Raw genomic sequence first — 21,742 nt, 5'->3', positions numbered from 1 at the left:
TCATGGTTTATGTGCTAAGTCTCAGCACCCACATACGCGAAATTTACGTTTTAGCGGATTCATGTGCACAAAGTTATAATTAGTAACATAGCACAGCAATGACGTCAAAACAACATTCGGTATAAATTACTGTTGAGGGTGTGCGAGTTTATTTTTAGGCTGATTGACATTAAGGCCGGCAGTTGTGTGCAGAAGCAGTTACTTTAAACGACAGACGACGGCGGTGTGATTCATTGTGGCCGGGACAGTCGGCTAGACAGCGAGGAACATTTAACCCAGCCCTCTTTTACATGGTGGACAGGTCGACAGCTTCGGCTGGTGCGACCCAAGGTACCATCATGTCGGGCGAGTCTCACAGCACGGTGATCAAAGGCAACACGTCCAAATACGTCAAACTCAATGTGGGGGGATCGTTACACTATACCACCATCAGTACTCTCATCAAACATGACACCATGCTTCGAGCCATGTTCAGCGGTCGGATGGAAGTTCTCACCGACAGTGACGGTAAGTCGGTCAGTAGCCCCGCACCACAACAGAACCACAGTACGAATCGTCTGCTTCTCGCCACATTTGGAATGTTAATTACTGGGCTTTAGGTCAGCGTGACCAACTGACCACTGTTGACCACTGTGGGTGTTAGCAGTCCGTTGATGCATATCAGTTCCGCCTTTTCAAACGAAATTATTTTTGAAACAGGCGAATTGAGAGGTATTGTGAATTTTTTGACCAGTACATTGATCAGCAAAGTAATGGAAATTATTGCAGGAGTTTTAATACTGTAATTATGTAGAAAAAACTTTGTTTTCTGTCAGTGGATGAGCCTGGCAGGTGAAAATGACCAAAACGTCCACAGCCATACATGCAGTAGCCCAGCTTACTGGGCGGCTGAAACAGGTACACCTTACAGACCGTGCATCTGGACAGAAACTTGTTGGTCTCCATCCTTTGAGTTTCAGTTTCAGTTTCAGTAGCTCAAGGAGGCGTCACTGCGTTCGGACAAAACCATATACGCTACACCACATCTGCCAAGCAGATGCCTGACCAGCAGCGTAACCCAACGCGCTTAGTCAGGCCTTGAGTGAAAACAAGGATGGTTAAATCCTGGCCCGGTCAGATGATTTTGAAAACAACTGTTTTCACCACAGTTTGGTGTAATTGATTGCCAACTCTCAAATGACTGTCAAAAGCAGAAGCTTCTCTGCACAGTTTGTTGTTACCATACATCTTAAACTTATAGTAACTTACTTTTAGAACATTGACACTGTTTTCTGTTCAGTTTGTTGTAACAGATTACTGATTTTCAAATTGTTGTTAAAGACAAAACCAGTTTTGTGTATAGTTTCTTGTAATATTTACAGATTACTAATTCAGTAATTGTCATCACAGTCATGTATTGATGTAAGATGAAGAGAAAGAAGAAAATCTCATTTGTTATGAACATTATATATATGTATGTATGTATATATATATATATATATATATATATATATATATATATATATATATATATATATATATATATATACTCATACTGTATTCCTAATGGAGGTAACACTTCTGATTTGTTGTTGTTCCAATGAAAGTATTGTGTATGTGTTGATGGGTTGAAGACAAAAAAGCAATGACTGAATGAGTACACTTTTGTTTGAATTAGATTAAAAAGAATTCTCTTTGATTCGAATGGTGAAATGCTTGAAACTGGCATGTGTGTGTGTGTGTGTGTGTGTGTGTGTGTGTGTGTGTTGTTTGTTTGTTTGTTTGTTGTTGTTTGTTTTTACCGCATAATTTAAAATCTTTTTAATCAGGTACTCGAGTTATATGTACAGTTATTCCATTTAGTGTCAAGAAAGATAATGTGTTTATTTAGTTTAACTTTAAGTTTTCATAAAAGGTACAACATGGACAAATCAAATTATAATAATATTATGTATTAATAATACATTGATTGCTTTGCCATTACAGCTACCAGTAATTTATATAATGTTAAGCCTGCATTGTTGTAAGATAGACCAGCTAATGATTTAAAAAAAACCAAAAAACCAACAACTATGAACAGTGTAGCAGAGTAATTAGTTCCACCAGAATGATACAGTGGTGAAATGCAGCACTGCGGAGTGCACTTTGCTGAACAATATCTATCAGTCTATCTTGTATCTATCTATCTCTGTCTAGCTGTCTGTCTGTCTATATATATATATATAGATTTATCTTTCTATCTATATCTGTATTCATATATTTATTTATTTATTCATATGATATCCTCACACATATACACACAGCCAAAATGCAGTATCAGTTTATTTATTTATTTAATTATACTTTACAGCTAGCATCTGGATGTACACTGTGTTCTGTCTCCTGTGAAGCATGTGGTGGGCTGTCTCGATGTGGCCTGACCCCTTTTTATTTTTTTTACCTTTGTAATCAAGTGTGGTATCATGTGCATACAATTACAAATGAATAATTATATGCATCAGTATGCATAATTTGGTATTTCCTTGTAACTGAAACAGTTCAGAAGTAGACTCTGAGGAAATCTCAAGAGCACCCTAACTATGACTATGATAATGATGATATACAGCACAATTCTTTCAGGAAAAACTCATCACACACACACACACACACACACACACACACACACACACACACACACACACACACACACACAGGGAGGGGGCGGGGGATTCTCACTGACAGATGATGTGAACATGTTTTGTTTCTTGTGGGTGGATTATCAAGAAGTTTATAGATCAAAATATATAAACATATTTTGGTGGTGGTGGTGGGTTTTTTGTTTTTTTTCAGATTAGATTTTCATCAATAGGTGACAGTCATGAAGTGATGAACATGTTTTTGTTGTTTGTTTTCTTTTATTGTTTATTCTTATTGACAGATGATGTGAACATGTTTTTATTGAACATGTTTTTTTTGTTGTTGTTTTCAGGCTGGATTCTCACTGACAGATGATGTGAACATGTTTTTGTTGTTGTTTTTTTCAGGCTGGATTCTCACTGACAGATGATGTGAACATGTTTTTGTTGTTTGTTGGGTTTTTTTCAGGCTGGATTTTTCACTGACAGATTATGTGAACATGTTTTTGTTTTGTTTTTTCAGGCTGGATTCTCATAGACAGATCTGGGAAACATTTTGGTTCCATCCTCAACTTCCTGAGAGACGGAAAACTGCCCCTTCCAGAGAACAGGCGAGAGCTGATGGAACTGCAGCAGGAGGCCAAGTACTATTTGGTGCAGGACCTGTGTACATTGTGAGTATCATTGTCAACACCGTGTGTACATAGTGAGTATGATTGTCAACACCTTGTGTACATTGTGTAACACCTTGTTTACATTGTGAGTATGTTTGTCAACACCTTGTGTACATTGTGAGTATGTTTGTCAACACCTTGTGTACATTGTGAGTATGGCTGTCAACACCTTGTGTAGATTGCGAGTATGACTTTCAACTCCTTGTGTAGATTGTATGATTGTCAACACATTGTGTACATTATGAGTATGACTGTCATTAGTGTCAACACCTTGTGTACACTGTATGACTGTCAGTGTCAACGCATTGTGAGTAGCCAAGACTTGTGTACATTGTGAGTATGGCTGTCAACATCTTGTGTCCATTGTGAGTGTAAACACCTTGTGTACATTGTGAGTGTGATTGTCAATGCCTTGTGTACACTGTGAGATTACTGTCAACACCTTGTGTATATTGTGATTGTGACTGTTAACACACTGTGTATATTGTGAGTGTGACTGTCAACACACTGTACATTGTGAGTGTGACTGTCATTAGTGTCAACACCTTGTGTACATTGTGAGCTTGACTGTCAACACCTTGTGTACATGTGAGATGACTATCAACACTTGTGTACATTGTGATTGTGACTGTCAATACCTTGTGTACATTGTTAGTATGACTGTCAACACCTTGTGCACATTATCATTATGAGTATGACTGTCAACACCTTGGGCATATTATGAGTGTGACTCACTACATTGTGTACATTGTGAATGTGACTGGCAACACCTTGTGTACATTGTGACTGTCAACACCTTGTGCACATTGTGAGTATGACTGCCAACATCATGTGTACATTGTGAGTATGACTGTCAACATATTGTGAACATTACAATTATGACAGTCAACACCTTGTGCACATTGTGAGTATGACTGTCAACTCCTTTGGCACATTATGAGTATGACTGTCAACACCTTGTGCATATCATGAGTGTGACTGTCAATACATTGCGTACATTGTGAGTACAACTGTCAACACCTTGTGTACATTGTGAATGTGACTGTCAACACCTGGTGTACATTGTGACTGTCAACACCTTGTGCACATTGTGAGTATGACTGTCAACATCTTGTGTACATTGTGAGTATGACAGTCAATATCTTGTGTACATTGTGAGTATGACTGTCAACATCATGTGTACATTGTGAGTATGACAGTCAATATCTTGTGTACATTGTGAGTATGACTGTCAACACCTTGTGTGCATTGTGAGTATGACTGTCAGTACCTTGTGTACACTGACTATGACTGTCAACAGCTTTGTGTGAGTATGACTGTCAGCACCTTATGTGCATTGTGAGTATGACTCTCTACAGATTTTTTTGTGAGTATGACTGTCAACACATTGTGTACATTGTGAGTATGACTGTTAACACATTGTGTACATTGTGAGTATGACTACACATTGTGTACATTGTGAGTATAACTTTCAATACATTGTTTAGTAGCCAGGACTTCTGTACATTGTTTATATGACTGTTAACACCTTGTGTTCATTGTATGACTGTCAACACATATGTCAGTCACCAACATAAAGAACTTGTGCCGTTGTGGGTAGCAAACTGTCCATTCAGTAAACAATGTGTAGTAACAGTTCCACATGTCATGGCCAGGTGTGATCAATTGTTTGATGTTGTCATGACCAGGATTGATCCAGCACTGATGCTGTCACCTCCAGGATGATCAAGTATTGATGTTGTCAGCATAATTAATCCAGCATTGATGTCGTGACACATGATTGACCAGGTAATAATGTTGCCACACAGGATTGATCAAGCATTGATGTTGTCAATCCAGGATTGATCCAGTATTTTTGTCTCTCTCATGATTGATCAAGCATTAATGTTTCCACACAGGATTGATCCAGTATTGATGTCTCTGTCAGGATCGGTCACGCATTACTGTTGTCTCAGGATTGATCAAGCATTGATGTTGTCGATCCAGGATTGATCCAGTATTGATGTCTCTGTCAGCATTGATCAAGCATTGATTGATGTTGTCACACAGGATTGACCAAGCATTGATGTTGTCACACAGGATTGACCAAGCATTGATGTTGTCACACAGGATTGACCAAGCACTGATGTTGTCACACGGGATTGACCAAGCACTGATGTTGTCACACAGGATTGACCAAGCATTGATGTTGTCACACAGGATTGACCAAGCATTGATGTTGTCACACAGGATTGACCAAGCGCTGAAAATGCGTGATGAGCTGGACCCCATCTGCAAGGTTCCCCTCCTGACCTCTGCCAAAGAAGAGCAGGATTTGCTGGCAAGCACCTCCAAGGTAACATCCTTCTGTCTGCTTCATCAGTGGACACAACTTTGATCCACTTACACTTTTCAGAAAAATCACTTTATCAAATTATGATACAGGTTCGATTTGGGAGATAATCAGTGAAAAAGGAACAACACAAAGGGCAGTGGTTTGATATAGAGATAACCTGTGTAATAGGAAATCAGAAAAGGTGATAGTTTGATCTGTCATTACATTAAATTATGACAAAGGTTTCGTTTGGGAGATAATCAGTGTCAAAGGAAAACACAAAAGGTAATGGTTTGATGTGGAGATAATCTGTATAAAAGGAACAACAGAAATGATAATGGTTTGATATGGGAGACAATCAGTGCCAAAGGAAAAACACAAAAAAGTCGATGAAAACCCAAAGCATTCAGAGTTTCTCTCTATCCGTTTCTGATTTTATAGGGTGAAACATTCATTTGCATTTTTTCCCTTATTTGGGCAGTAATTGATTGGTCAGTTCAATTTATTCCCTCATATATTTACAAGTCTGTTTGCTGTCTCTCCTTTTCTTTCTCATTTACAGCCATCTCTCTTTCTGATCGTGTTTTTCTCTGTATGTCTGTATTACTTCTTTTTGACTGTGCAAAGGCTGGATACAAACAGTATTAGTTTATCGCCCCTCAAAATTGTCTTGTTCTCGTTAAGTGATTCCATTGACATTAATTGTTCACAAGTTGGTGCTTGTTCAGGTGATAATGTGTTGTGTTTCGTGTTTCAGCCAATGATCAAACTGCTCATCAACCGTCACAATAACAAGTACTCCTACACAAGGTAAATGCTATTTTCTGGCTGACGGCAGTTCTTTTTTTTGTGGGGGGGGGGGGGGGTTGGGGGCGGCGTGAGCAGGGGGTTAACAATACACATAAACATAGTGCTGAACAATCACATACAAAGCAAAAGAGTAACAGGTAATTAACCAGCTCAGTGCAAGAGAATTTTGTAATAAGAAAAAAAAAAAAAGAAGAAAAGTAATCTCCCCTTGACAGAGAATTTTGAGGATTAAAGGGTTTTATTTTGTTGTTTGTGTGTTGTTGTTTTTTAATCTGGCACAAAAACTATAGGAGATACAGAATGAAAGTAAACAATTTTATGAAGTAAAATGAATATGGATTCTAAATCGAGGTTTTTTTCCCCCCCAATTATTTTGAGTCTAGATAACTCAACTTCTGTTGTATGGCAGTAACTCTAACCACAACCTGTTTGACATGCAGCGTGTTGTGTTGTGTTTTGTGTGGCAGTAACTCTGATGACAACCTGTTTGACATGTGGCGTGTTGTGTTGTGTTTTGTGTGGCAGTAACTCTGATGACAACCTGCTGAAGAACATTGAGCTCTTTGACAAGCTGTCCCTGAGGTTCCAGGGGCGAGTCCTGTTTGTCAAAGACGTCATCGGCAGCAACGAGATCTGCTGCTGGTCTTTTTACGGCCATGGAGCCAAGATGTCGGAGGTGTGCTGCACCTCCATTGTCTATGGCACAGACAAGAAACACACCAAGGTGAGAGGTGGGGGAGGGATTGTGTCACCTGTATTGCCTGCCTGTTGTGTAACCTGTGTCCTGTATTGTGTCACATGTATTGCCTGCCTGCTGTGTAACCTGTGTTCTGTATTGTGTCACATGTATTGCCTGCCTGCTGTGTAACCTGTGTTCTGTATTGTGTCACATGTATTGCCTGCCTGCTGTGTAACCTGTGTTCTGTATTGTGTCACATGTATTGCCTGCCTGCTGTGTAAACTGTGCTCTGTATTGTGTCACATGTATTGCCTGCCTGCTGTGTAACCTGTGCTCTGTATTGTGTCACATGTATTGCCTGCCTGCTGTGTAAACTGTGCTCTGTATTGTGTCACATGTATTGCCTGCCTGCTGTGTTAAGTGTGATCTGTATTGTGTCACATGTATTGCCTGCCTGCTGTGTAACCTGTGCTCTGTATTGTGTCACATGTATTGCCTGCCTGCTGTGTAACCTGTGCTCTGTATTGTGTCACATGTATTGCCTGCCTGCTGTGTAAACTGTGCTCTGTATTGTGTCACATGTATTGCCTGCCTGCTGTGTAAACTGTGATCTGTATTGTGTCACATGTATTGCCTGCCTGTTGTGTAACCTGTGATCTGTATTGTGTCACATGTATTGCCTGCCTGTTGTGTAAACTGTGTTCTGTATTGTGTCACATGTATTGCCTGCCTGTTGTGTAAACTGTGTTCTGTATTGTGTCACATGTATTGCCTGCCTGTTGTGTAACCTGTGTTCTGTATTGTGTCACATGTATTGCCTGCCTGTTGTGTAACCTGTGTTCTGTATTGTGTCACATGTATTGCCTGCCTGCTGTGTAAACTGTGCTCTGTATTGTGTCACATGTATTGCCTGCCTGCTGTGTAACCTGTGTTCTGTATTGTGTCACATGTATTGCCTGCCTGCTGTGTAAACTGTGTTCTGTATTGTGTCACATGTATTGCCTGCCTGCTGTGTAACCTGTGATCTGTATTGTGTCACATGTATTGCCTGCCTGCTGTGTTAACTGTGCTCTGTATTGTGTCACATGTATTGCCTGCCTGCTGTGTAAACTGTGTTCTGTATTGTGTCACATGTATTGCCTGCCTGCTGTGTAACCTGTGTTCTGTATTGTGTCACATGTATTGCCTGCCTGCTGTGTAAACTGTGCTCTGTATTGTGTCACATGTATTGCCTGCCTGCTGTGTAAACTGCTCTGTATTGTGTCACATGTATTGCCTGCCTGCTGTGTAACCTGTGTTCTGTATTGTGTCACATGTATTGCCTGCCTGCTGTGTAAACTGTGTTCTGTATTGTGTCACATGTATTGCCTGCCTGTTGTGTAAACTGTGTTCTGTATTGTGTCACATGTATTGCCTGCCTGCTGTGTTAACTGTGTTCTGTATTGTGTCACATGTATTGCCTGCCTGCTGTGTAAACTGTGTTCTGTATTGTGTCACATGTATTGCCTGCCTGCTGTGTAACCTGTGTTCTGTATTGTGTCACATGTATTGCCTGCCTGCTGTGTAAACTGTGTTCTGTATTGTGTCACATGTACTGCCTGCCTGCTGTGTAACCTGTGTTCTGTATTGTGTCACATGTATTGCCTGCCTGCTGTGTAACCTGTGTTCTGTATTGTGTCACATGTATTGCCTGCCTGCTGTGTAACCTGTGTTCTGTATTGTGTCACATGTACTGCCTGCCTTCTGTGTTAGCTGTGCTCTGTATTGTGTCACATGTATTGCCTGCCTGCTGTGTAAACTGTGCTCTGTATTGTGTCACATGTATTGCCTGCCTGCTGTGTAAACTGTGTTCTGTATTGTGTCACATGTATTGCCTGCCTGTTGTGTAACCTGTGTTCTGTATTGTGTCACCTGTATTGCCTGCCTGCTGTGTAACCTGTGTTCTGTATTGTGTCACATGTATTGCCTGCCTGCTGTGTAAACTGTGCTCTGTACTGTGTCACATGTATTGCCTGCCTGCTGTGTAAACTGTTCTGTATTGTGTCACCTGTATTGCCTGCCTGCTGTGTAAACTGTGCTCTGTACTGAGTCACATGTATTGCCTGCCTGCTGTGTAAACTGTGTTCTGTATTGTGTCACATGTATTGCCTGCCTGCTGTGTTAACTGTGCTCTGTATTGTGTCACATGTATTGCCTGCCTGTTGTGTAACCTGTGTTCTGTATTGTGTCACATGTATTGCCTGCCTGCTGTGTAAACTGTGTTCTGTATTGTGTCACATGTACTGCCTGCCTGCTGTGTAACCTGTGTTCTGTATTGTGTCACCTGTATTGCCTGCCTGCTGTGTAAACTGTGTTCTGTATTGTGTCACATGTATTGCCTGCCTGCTGTGTAAACTGTGCTCAGTATTGTGTCACATGTATTGCCTGCTTGTTGTGTAACCTGTGTTCTGTATTGTGTCACATGTATTGCCTGCCTGTTGTGTAAACTGTGTTCTGTATTGTGTCACATGTATTGCCTGCCTGCTGTGTAACCTGTGTTCTGTATTGTGTCACATGTATTGCCTGCCTGCTGTGTAACCTGTGTTCTGTATTGTGTCACATGTACTGCCTGCCTTCTGTGTAACCTGTGTTCTGTATTGTGTCACATGTACTGCCTGCCTGCTGTGTTAACTGTGTTCTGTATTGTGTCACATGTATTGCCTGCCTGCTGTGTAACCTGTGTTCTGTATTGTGTCACATGTATTGCCTGCCTGCTGTGTAAACTGTGCTCTGTATTGTGTCACATGTATTGCCTGCCTGCTGTGTAAACTGCTCTGTATTGTGTCACATGTATTGCCTGCCTGCTGTGTAAACTGTGTTCTGTATTGTGTCACATGTATTGCCTGCCTGCTGTGTTAACTGTGTTCTGTATTGTGTCACATGTATTGCCTGCCTGCTGTGTTAACTGTGTTCTCTATTGTGTCACATGTATTGCCTGCCTGCTGTGTAACCTGTGTTCTGTATTGTGTCACATGTATTGCCTGCCTGCTGTGTAACCTGTGTTCTGTATTGTGTCACATGTATTGCCTGCCTGCTGTGTAACCTGTGTTCTGTATTGTGTCACATGTATTGCCTGCCTGCTGTGTAAACTGCTCTGTATTGTGTCACATGTATTGCCTGCCTGCTGTGTAACCTGTGTTCTGTATTGTGTCACATGTATTGCCTGCCTGCTGTGTAAACTGTGCTCTGTATTGTGTCACATGTATTGCCTGCCTGTTGTGTAACCTGTGTTCTGTATTGTGTCACATGTAATGCCTGCCTGTTGTGTAACCTGTGTTCTGTATTGTGTCACATGTAATGCCTGCCTGCTGTGTAACCTGTGTTCTGTATTGTGTCACATGTATTGCCTGCCTGCTGTGTAACCTGTGTTCTGTATTGTGTCACATGTACTGCCTGCCTGCTGTGTTAACTGTGTTCTGTGTTGTGTCACATGTATTGCCTGCCTGCTGTGTAACCTGTGATCTGTATTGTGTCACATGTATTGCCTGCCTGCTGTGTAACCTGTGTTCTGTATTGTGTCACATGTATTGCCTGCCTGCTGTGTAACCTGTGTTCTGTATTGTGTCACATGTATTGCCTGCCTGCTGTGTAAGCTGTGTTCTGTATTGTGTCACATGTATTGCCTGCCTGCTGTGTAAACTGTGCTCTGTACTGAGTCACCTGTGTCATTTAAATTGTCTGCCTGCTAAGGTAAATTGTGATTCATATTGTGTCATAGTGTCACATGCACTGTTGACACCAGGATAACCACTCACTCTCAGTATTGACACCTAATGATCACTGCCACCATGTGTGTCCCCCACTCACACTCAGTATTGACATCAGAATGACCACTCACACTCAGTATTCAGTTGACACCAGAATGACCACTTACACTCAGTATTGACACCTAATGACCAATGACACTCAGTATTGATGCCTGGACACCTGATGACCACTAACACTCAGTACTGACACCAGAATGACCACTCACAATGAGTATTGACACCAGAACAACCACTCACTCACAGTATTGACACGTAATGACCACTGTCGCTGTATGATTTCCCCACTCACTCAGTATTGACATGAGAATAACCACTCACACTCAGTATTGAGTTGACACCAGAATGACCACTCACACTCAGTATTGAGTGGACACCAGAATGACCACTCGCACTCAGTATTGAGTGGACACCAGAATGACCACTCACACTCAGTATTGAGTTGACACCAGAATGACCACTCACACTCAGTATTGAGTTGACACCAGAATGACCACTCACACTCAGTATTGAGTTGACACCAGAATGACCACTCACTCTCAGTATTGAGTGGACACCAGAATGACCACTCACACTCCGTATTGAGTTGACACCAGAATGACCACTCACACTCCGTATTGAGTTGACACCAGAATGACCACTCACACTCCGTATTGAGTTGACACCAGAATGACCACTCACTCTCAGTATTGAGTTGACACCAGAATGACCACTCGCACTCAGTATTGAGTTGACACCAGAATGACCACTCACACTCAGTATTGAGTGGACACCAGAATGACCACTCGCACTCAGTATTGAGTTGACACCAGAATGACCACTCACACTCAGTATTGAGTGGACACCAGAATGACCACTCACTCTCAGTATTGAGTTGACACCAGAATGACCACTCACTCTCAGTATTGAGTGGACACCAGAATGACCACTCACTCTCAGTATTGAGTTGACACCAGAATGACCACTCACTCTCAGTATTGAGTTGACACCAGAATGACCACTCACTCTCAGTATTGAGTGGACACCAGAATGACCACTCACTCTCAGTATTGAGTGGACACCAGAATGACCACTCACACTCAGTATTGAGTTGACACCAGAATGACCACTCACACTCAGTATTGAGTTGACACCAGAATGACCACTCTCTCTCAGTATTGAGTGGACACCAGAATGACCACTCGCACTCAGTATTGAGTTGACACCAGAATGACCACTCACTCTCAGTACTGAGTTGACACCAGAATGACCACTCACTCTCAGTATTGAGTTGACACCAGAATGACCACTCACACTCAGTATTGAGTTGACACCAGAATGACCACTCACTCTCAGTATTGAGTTGACACCAGAATGACCACTCACTCTCAGTATTGAGTTGACACCAGAATGACCACTCACACTCAGTATTGAGTTGACACCAGAATGACCACTCACTCTCAGTATTGAGTTGACACCAGAATGACCACTCACACTCAGTATTGAGTTGACACCAGAATGACCACTCACTCTCAGTATTGAGTTGACACCAGAATGACCACTCACTCTCAGTATTGAGTTGACACCAGAATGACCACTCACACTCAGTATTGAGTTGACACCAGAATGACCACTCACTCTCAGTATTGAGTTGACACCAGAATGACCACTCACACTCAGTATTGAGTTGACACCAGAATGACCACTCACTCTCAGTATTGAGTGGACACCAGAATGACCACTCACTCTCAGTATTGAGTTGACACCAGAATGACCACTCACACTCCGTATTGAGTGGACACCAGAATGACCACTCACACTCCGTATTGAGTTGACACCAGAATGACCACTCACACTCCGTATTGAGTGGACACCAGAATGACCACTCACACTCCGTATTGTGTTGACACCAGAATGACCACTCACACTCAGTATTGAGTGGACACCAGAATGACCACTCACTCTCAGTATTGTGTTGACACCAGAATGACCACTCACTCTCAGTATTGAGTTGACACCAGAATGACCACTCACTCTCAGTATTGAGTGGACACCAGAATGACCACTCACTCTCAGTATTGTGTTGACACCAGAATGACCACTCACTCTCAGTATTGAGTGGACACCAGAATGACCACTCACACTCCGTATTGAGTGGACACCAGAATGACCACTCACTCTCAGTATTGTGTTGACACCAGAATGACCACTCACACTCCGTATTGAGTGGACACCAGAATGACCACTCACTCTCAGTATTGTGTTGACACCAGAATGACCACTCACTCTCAGTATTGAGTGGACACCAGAATGACCACTCACTCTCAGTATTGAGTGGACACCAGAATGACCACTCACTCTCAGTATTGAGTTGACACCAGAATGACCACTCACTCTCAGTATTGAGTGGACACCAGAATGACCACTCACTCTCAGTATTGAGTGGACACCAGAATGACCACTCACTCTCAGTACTGTCACCTACTGACCACTGCTGCTGTGTGTGTCCCTCCCCCCACCACACCCCCCAGGTGGAGTTCCCTGAAGCGAGGATCTACGAAGAGACCCTGAACATCCTGCTATATGAGGAGAACCGGGGCAAGGGACCTGACGCCGAGCTGATGCAGGCCACCCGGGGGTACTGGGACGGCGCCAAGGGCTACAACAGTGACGAGGAGGGGGAGGAGAAGTCAGAGAGGTCCCTCCGTCGCAAGTGATTGGGGAGGGAGAGGGAAAGTCCGGGAGATGGGAAGGGAGAGGGGAAAGTTGGAGAGATCCCTCCAACATATATGATGGGAAGGGGGGAGGGAAAGTCGGAGAGATCCCTCCAACATATATGATGGGAAGGGGGGAGGGAAAGTCGGAGAGATCCCTCCAACATAAATGATGGGAATGGGGAGGAAAAGTCCTTCTGTTTTAAATGATGGGAAGGGGGAGGGAAAGTCTGAGAGATCCTTTTGATTTAAATGATGGGAAGGGGGAGGGAAAGTCTGAGAGATCTTTTTGATTTAAATGATGGGAAGGGGGAGGGAAAGTCTGAGAGATCCTTTTGATTTAAATGATGGGAAGGGGGAGGGAAAGTCTGAGAGATCCTTTTGATTTAAATGATGGGAAGGGAGAAGAGAAAGTTGAAGCTAAGGGATAGGAAGAGTCAGAGAGATCCCTCCCACATAAAATGATGGGAAGGAAGAGAGAAAGTGTCAGAGATCCCGGAGAGAGAAAGCAGGAGAGATCCTTCTGACATTATTGATGGGAAGGAAGAGGGAAAGTCGGAGAGATCCTGGAGAGGGAAAGTCAGAAAGATCCCTCTGACATAAAATGATGGGAAGGAAGAGGGAAAAGTCAGAGAGGGAATGCCGGAGAGATCCTGGAGAGGGAAAGTCGGAGGGATCCCTCTGACATCAATGATGGGAAGGGAGAGGGAAAGTCGGAGGGATCCCAGAGAGGGAAAAGTCGGAGAGATCCTGGAGAGGGAAAGTCAGAGGGATCCCTCCGACCCACATGATGGGAAGGCGGGGAACATCAAGGTCGGGATGCTCACCATATTGGGTGTGAGGCAGACAGTGATGTTGTGTTACTGGTGGGTGATCAGCTTGTTGGGTGGGGGTAGGGGGTTGGACATTGATGGTCGGGTGTGAGGAAAATGTATTGTTAGTAATTGATAGCGGTGTCTTGCGTGTATGTGTGTGGACATTGTGGGGTTTGTGAGATAGATGTTCTGGTGTTGTTAGTGATTGATAGTGGTGTGTGTGTGTGTGTGTGTGTGTGTTGGGACATTGAGCTCAATTCAAAAGTTTTAATGACAGAGCGAAGACAGATGTACAGACAGTCTGCGTAATGTACGATGGGTCATGTCCTGCAGTGTGTGTAATAAAAGATGGATCATGTCTTGTGGTGTGTGTGATAGCTCATGTAGTGTGTGTAATGAAAGTTGCATGTTCTCTTGTTTTGTGTGTAATGAAAGATGTATTGTGTGTGTAATGGAAGATGGTTCATGTAGTGTGTGTAATGGAAAGTTGGATGTTGTCTTGTTTTGTGTGCAATGAAAGATGGATCACTTGGCGTGTGTAATGAAAGATGTATTGTGTGTGTAATGGAAGATGGTTCATGTAGTGTGTGTAATGGAAAGTTGGATGTTGTCTTGTTTTGTGTGTAATGAAAGATGGATCGCTCAGTGTGTAATGAAAGATGTATTGTGTGTGTAATGGAAAGTTGGATGTTGTTTTGTGTGTAATGAAAGATGGATCGCTCAGTGTGTAATGAAAGATGTATTGTGTACATTGTTTAATGAAAGATGGATCTTGTCCTGTTGTGTGTGTGATGAAAGATGTGGCTCGTAATGTGTGTAATGAAAGATTGGTCATTTAGTGCATGTAGTGAAAGATGGATTCTGACCTGTAGTGTATAATGCAAGATGTATCCTGTCGTGTGTGTAATGAAAGCTGGATCATGTCGTGTGTGTATTGAAAGATGTATCATGTCGTGTGTGTAATGCAAGATGTATCATGTCGTGTGTGTAATGAAAGATGGATCATGTCGTGTGTGTAATGAAAGATGGATCATGTCGTGTGTGTAATGAAAGCTGGATCATGTCGTGTGTGTAATGAAAGATGTATCATGTCGTGTGTGTAATGAAAGCTGGATCATGTCGTGTGTGTAATGAAAGCTGGATCATGTCCCTTAGTGTGTGCAATGAAAGAGTAACAGTGGTGGTTGTTTATCGGGAAGAATATTTTTTTTTAACAACCAGAAGTCAGACATAAGAGTTCCTTAATCCTTGCACACAGACACACGGGAATACACACTTTACAAACAGGCATGCTGGCAGACAGTCGCATTTATGTACACCTGAGTGGACATGGTTTAGGGTGTGTATGGACTGAACAGTACAAGCCTTTCTGTTGTATGCTGACATTTGCAAGTGAGCAAAAACACACTGGAGCTGAAGTATATATATTCTGGTGCATGTTACTGAAGGCGCATGCTCAAGCATGTGATTACACACACACACACACACACACACACACACGTTTCGGATGCCAGGTGAATCTCAGGGAGAAGCACATGTATGGGCAAATGCGTCTGGAAAATTCTCCTTTCACAGTGAGGTTGAGAAACTGGGAGCAGCTGAGCTGGTTTGCTTTGCTCAAAAATGACAAGTGAGCCTGCTTGTTTTGCTCAAAAATGACAATCGATGTGGTCACACTTTTTGACAAAGTAAGGACCAGTGTGGGCTGGGAAAAAAAGATGGTCAAACAGCACTGATTACACAATATGTACTGTTACACAACTTTACGAAGATGACTGATAGAATACGAAAAAAACAACTGAAAATAGAATTTAAAGAAATTTTGTTGATGCATATGAATAATAGATAAATAAAAGAAACGTTGATGGGGGGGTGGGACATGAAGTTAACCTGGGAAAGGTTGATTGGGGTGAATTTTGATGTGAACCTGGAAAGGTTGATAGAGGTGGAACGTAATGTGAACCTGGAAAGGTTGATAGAGGTGGAATGTAATGTGAACCTGGAAAGGTTGATAGAGGTGGAACGTAATGTGAACCTGGAAAGGTTGATTGGGGTGGAACGTAATGTGAACCTTGGAAAGGTTGATAGGGGTGGAACATAATGTGAACCCAGGAAAAGTTGATAGGGGGATGGGGCATGATGTGAACCTCGGGGGAAAAAAAAGCAGTGGGGGACCAAGTGAACTCCCTGACAAGGAGTTATGACTGGAGTTCCATTCCAACGTGTACTCTGATTGTACATGATTTGCATAGATACACAGCTGTTGGTGTACAGTGCGCAGATTATCAGCATTGACAGGTACAAACTCAAATGATATCGATTATAGGAGAAATCCTCTGCAATGCATTTCACAGAAGTTGTTTGAACACAAATGAAACGTACATTGTGTGTGCGCACGCTTACAACACTTACATACACACCATGTCATATTCATGTGAGATTGGGCTTGACCATCTTTTTTTCCTAGTTTCATATGTAAAAAAAACAACAAAAAAAACAAAAAAAAACCCCAAACTGTCCTCATAATGTATCAATAAGTTAGTTTTTTCCCCCATATCATTAATCTTGTTTCCATTTTTGTTTTGTTTTCCAATCCTAATGATGCTGCTTATTTCTGTCAGTAATGGTAAACTGCAGTGTGCGTATGTGTGTGGTTGTGGCAATCTGACAAACCGGTTTGTAACAAGATCAGTCTGAAGATCCCAGCCTGGCTGGAAGTGTAACCCTTTGTCCAGGTCAGGTGTCAAAGCATGGCAGCCAAGTGAATAGAGCGCTGGATTTCTTTCCTGAAGGTTATACACAGATGCCAACCCCTGCCAAGTGTTATCATTGTTGTCTTTTTTATTTATTTATTTCATTTTTTTTTTTAAATCTATTTATTTATTATATTTCCATTATTATTATTATTATTTATTTACTTATTTATTTTTTAATTATATTATTATTATTTATTTATTTATTTTATTTTATTTTATTTATTTTTTCTCAAGGCCTGACAAAGCGCGTTGGGTTACGCTGCTGGTCAGGCATCTGCTTGGCAGATGTGGTGTAGCGTATATGGATTTTTCCGAACACAGTGACGCCTCCTTGAGCTACTGAAACTGAAACTGTAGCAACAATCAGGAAATTTGGTGGGAACATTTTGAATTCAATAGGAACACTCAGGCTCCAAGCCACATCAGCAAACATATTTTTCAGTGTACGTTTGGTGAAACTTCTGTTCCTGCTGCTGCTTCTTTACAGCTGACACATCTGTGGCACTGCGTCACTTCCCTGGCCTTTGTTCGTCTTGTTTCTCACAATCGGAATCCATGGCCGACTTCTCTGTTTCAAGCTGCTTGTTTCTTCATGGCACTCCACAGCTTAATCCACCGCGCACTGACGCTGTTTGACCGAGATGCAACTTGATTTAGCCACATTCTCTCTTGTTCGAAAATGAACTTGTCACAACAATTTTGACGTTGGTGTAAATTGGAACAAATTGCAATTGAGTGAAACAAAATATGGCAAAATTGAAGAGTTGGCATCTCTGGTTATTGTTTGAATCTGTCACATCCAGAGGGCTCTTGGGGTGGAGAATTTTCCAGTCTCCCTGCTCAGCACATGTGCACACCCCTACTGGTAGGAATGGTCTGCAGGTGTACGTATGTTTGTGCCGAGGTCATGACGCTCTGACATGGGACCCGTGTGGTATTTCGTGGGTCATGATGTTCTGTGAAGATCTGTGGTCTGTGTAGTGTTACATGGGTCATGATGTACTGTGAAGATCTGTGGTCTGTGTATTGTTACATGGGTCATGATGTTCTGTGAAGATCTGTGGTCTGTGTATTGTTACATGGGTCATGATGTACTGTGATCTATGGTCTGTGTATTGTTACATGGGTCATGATGTACTGTGAAGATCTGTGGTCTGTGTAGTGTTACATGGGTCATGATGTTCTGTGAATATCTGTGGTCTGTGTAGTGTTACATGGGTCATGATGTACTGTGAAGATCTGTGGTCTGTGTATTGTTACATGGGTCATGATGTACTGTGAATATCTATGGTCTGTGTATTGTTACATGGGTCATGATGTTCTGTGAAGATCTGTGGTCTGTGTATTGTTACATGGGTCATGATGTACTGTGAAGATCTGTGGTCTGTGTAGTGTTACAGGGGTCATGAAGCACTGTGAAGATCTGTGACCTGTGTAGTGTTACAGGGGTCATGAAGCACTGTGAAGATCTGTGGTCTGTGTAGTGTTACAGGGGTCATGAAGCACTGTGAAGATCTGTGACCTGTGTAGTGTTACAGGGGTCATGATGTACTGTGAAGATCTGTGACCTGTGCAGTGTTACAGGGGTCATGAAGCACTGTGAAGATCTGTTAACAATCCCTATAGTATTACATAGGTCATGATGCACTGTGACCCCTATAGTGTTACATGGGTCATTATGCACTGTGACCCCTATAGTGTTACATGGGTCATTATGCACTGTGACCCCTATAGTGTTACATGGGTCATTATGCACTGTGACCCCTATAGTGTTATATGGGTCATTATGCACTGTGACCCTATAGTGTTACATAGGTCATTATGCACTGTGACCCCTATAGTGTTACATAGGTCATTATGCACTGTTACCCCTATAGTGTTACATGGGTCATGACGCACTGTTACCCCTGTAGTGTTACATGGGTCACGAAGCACTGTGACCCCTATAGTGTTACATGGGTCACGATGCACTGTGACCCCTATAGTGTTACATAGGTCATGATGCACTGTGACCCCTATAGTGTTACATAGGTCATGATGCACTGTGACCCCTATAGTGTTACATAGGTCATGATGCACTGTGACCCCCTATAGTGTTACATGGGTCATGATGCACTGTGACCCCTATAGTGTTACATGGGTCATGAAGCACTGTGACCCCTATAGTGTTACATGGGTCATGAAGCACTGTGACCCCTATAGTGTTACATAGGTCATGATGCACTGTGACCCCTATAGTGTTTCATAGGTCATGATGCACTGTGACCCCTATAGTGTTACATGGGTCATGAAGCACTGTGACCCCTATAGTGTTTCATAGGTCATGATGCACTGTGACCCCTATAGTGTTACATAGGTCATGATGCACTGTGACCCCTATAGTGTTACATAGGTCATGAAGCACTGTGACTCGTGTATTATGACATGGGTCATGATGCAGTGTGAAGATATGTGACCCATGTAGTGTTAAATGGGTCATGATGCACTATGAAGATATGTGACCCATGTAGTGTTAAGTGGGTCATGATGCACTATGAAGATATGTGACCCATGTAGTGTTAAGTGGGTCATGATGCTCTATGAAGACATGAGCATCGGTGGACACTGTTGCTCTTGTGCAGCTGGTTGATGAAGAAGGAAGAGAGAGCAAAAAAAGTTCAATTCCTCCTCTTTACCACTAAGAAAATGTCTAGAACAAGAAAAAAAGACTGCAGCATATAAATCCCTCCTTCTCCAACAGTTTGTTGTCAACACTGAAATAATTCATTTCATAAATTCATGTCAGAAATGTTTTTTTTTATTTAGATCATCATCATCTTTTTTTTCTTGTTTTTTTTAAGAACCATGTTGGGTTTTTTTTTTCCCCAGTTATTTGAATGAATATTTTGTGTTCCTGTATGTACAGTTACTGCTGGGTCATTTTCCAAGTTTTATAAAATCTTCATGTCACGGAAATTCCCGGACTCATGATTTAGACGGAAATCTTTGTAGAATGACAGTGAAAGATTGACACTGAAAAACCATGTGTAATGACAACAAAAGATGTGATGGTTAGAAACTCCAGACATTTTGGTCAAACAAGTTGGAGGGTCAGGGGGATGTGTGGGGGGGTCAGGGGGGTGCATGTTGGCAGCTGTTTTCCAGAACCATGGTGAGGAACTGTCCACAAAGGGTTGATTTGCATTTGATTGTCATGTGCTGACCAGGAGGGAAAAGTGTCCCTGCAAGAGTTGCTGTCTGCTGACGAACTGCATGCCACTTACCAGTTTGAATAGTGTGAACATTCATCATTGTCTTGTTATCAGTTTGCATCCAGTTGAAAATGAAATGGTTACATTTCGGTGTCTCAGAATTATTTGCTAGATTTTTTTTTTTTTTTTTTTGCTGCTGAGAAGTACCATGGGTTAGTAACATGTGGAAAGGTGTTCTTTGCTGCTGTTGGTTTTCATTTTTCATGACTTATGAGGTCTGTCACAGAATGAACAATCACCATGCTGGTGTCCTCTTGTTGTGACAAGCAGCCCCTATCTCTCTGGAATATGGAGGGGCCAGGTGGCACGGTTCCTTTCTGTAAGCTTCACCATTCTGACAGTGGGGTGTGGGGGACAGGGAGGAGGGGGTGGGGTTATTACTATTGTCCAGGCTGAGGTGGGTACTTGTGTGGGCTTCATTTTATATTGTTGATAAATATCGTTTGTTCTGTATTGTCACAAATATTGATGGTTTTATTCTGTTCTTTTTTTTCTTTTTCTTCATAATCTGTTCAATGTGTTACAGGGGCATCAGGATTATTGAAATAGAGGTAAATTCCTCTCCTCATGGTTTTTTTCTCTCTTTTTTGTCCCCTTTACAGGTCAACTTGTTTTAAAGCTTGTATTTCATTATTGTATTGTGAACAGAATAGCTCCACTGGTCATCACTGGTATTGTTTTTGAACAGTTTACCATTTATTGTTAGTGTACAGTATATTATCTATTGTTTTGAACACTTTATCATGTATTGTTTGTGCACTGTATGTTACATATTGTTTGTGAGCAGTATGTTGTGCATTGTTTGTGAACAGTAATGTTTTTTTGTGAATAGTATCTTACATATTATTTGTGAACGGTATATTATGTGTTGTTTGTGCACAGTGTGTCTTGTTTGTGAACACTTTTTCATGTATTGTTTGTGTACAGTATGCTATGTATTGTTTGTGAACACTTTTTCATGTATTGTTTGTGTACAGTATGCTATGTATTGTTTGTGAATAGTTTATCATGTTTGTGTACAGTAAGTTATGTGTTGTTCGTGAACAGTTTATCCTGTATCATTTGTCTATGTTATGTATTGTTTGCGAACGGCATGCATTTCAGCTGTTAGGTTATGTTCTTCACTGAATACAGACAAAATGTGAAGCATGCAGTTGTCAGCGTTTCTCATAATTCAGGATGTTCAGTGCATGTTGTTGTATACAGTGTCCTTGTAACATGTTTTTGTTGTTGTTGTGACTGTACTGGTTATAGAATCATGTAACCACTTGTAAAGGCATTCAGTGTGATAGTTACACATCACTCTGATAATAAATCTTGTAAATTCATGACTGATGCCTCGTGTGATTTGTT

The 21,742-nt window shown here is 41.9% G+C and overlaps 1 protein-coding gene across 1 annotated transcript; it reads left to right on the top strand.

Annotated features, from left to right (window-relative positions):
• Positions 1 to 102: 102 nt before the first annotated feature.
• On the top strand, positions 103 to 21,720 carry LOC143275000 (BTB/POZ domain-containing adapter for CUL3-mediated RhoA degradation protein 3-like). The gene is made up of 6 exons (XM_076579053.1): positions 103 to 507; positions 3,118 to 3,268; positions 5,498 to 5,603; positions 6,340 to 6,392; positions 6,918 to 7,116; positions 13,385 to 21,720. Exons 1-6 carry the CDS (start codon positions 291 to 293, stop codon positions 13,568 to 13,570), a joined length of 912 nt encoding a protein of 303 aa, XP_076435168.1. The 5' UTR covers positions 103 to 290; the 3' UTR covers positions 13,571 to 21,720.
• The last annotated feature ends 22 nt before the right edge of the window (positions 21,721 to 21,742 follow it).

Source organism: Babylonia areolata, chromosome 29 (assembly GCF_041734735.1).
Source record: "Babylonia areolata isolate BAREFJ2019XMU chromosome 29, ASM4173473v1, whole genome shotgun sequence".
Classification (NCBI taxonomy): domain Eukaryota; kingdom Metazoa; phylum Mollusca; class Gastropoda; order Neogastropoda; family Buccinidae; genus Babylonia; species Babylonia areolata.
This window is presented reverse-complemented; position numbering and strand designations above follow the sequence as displayed.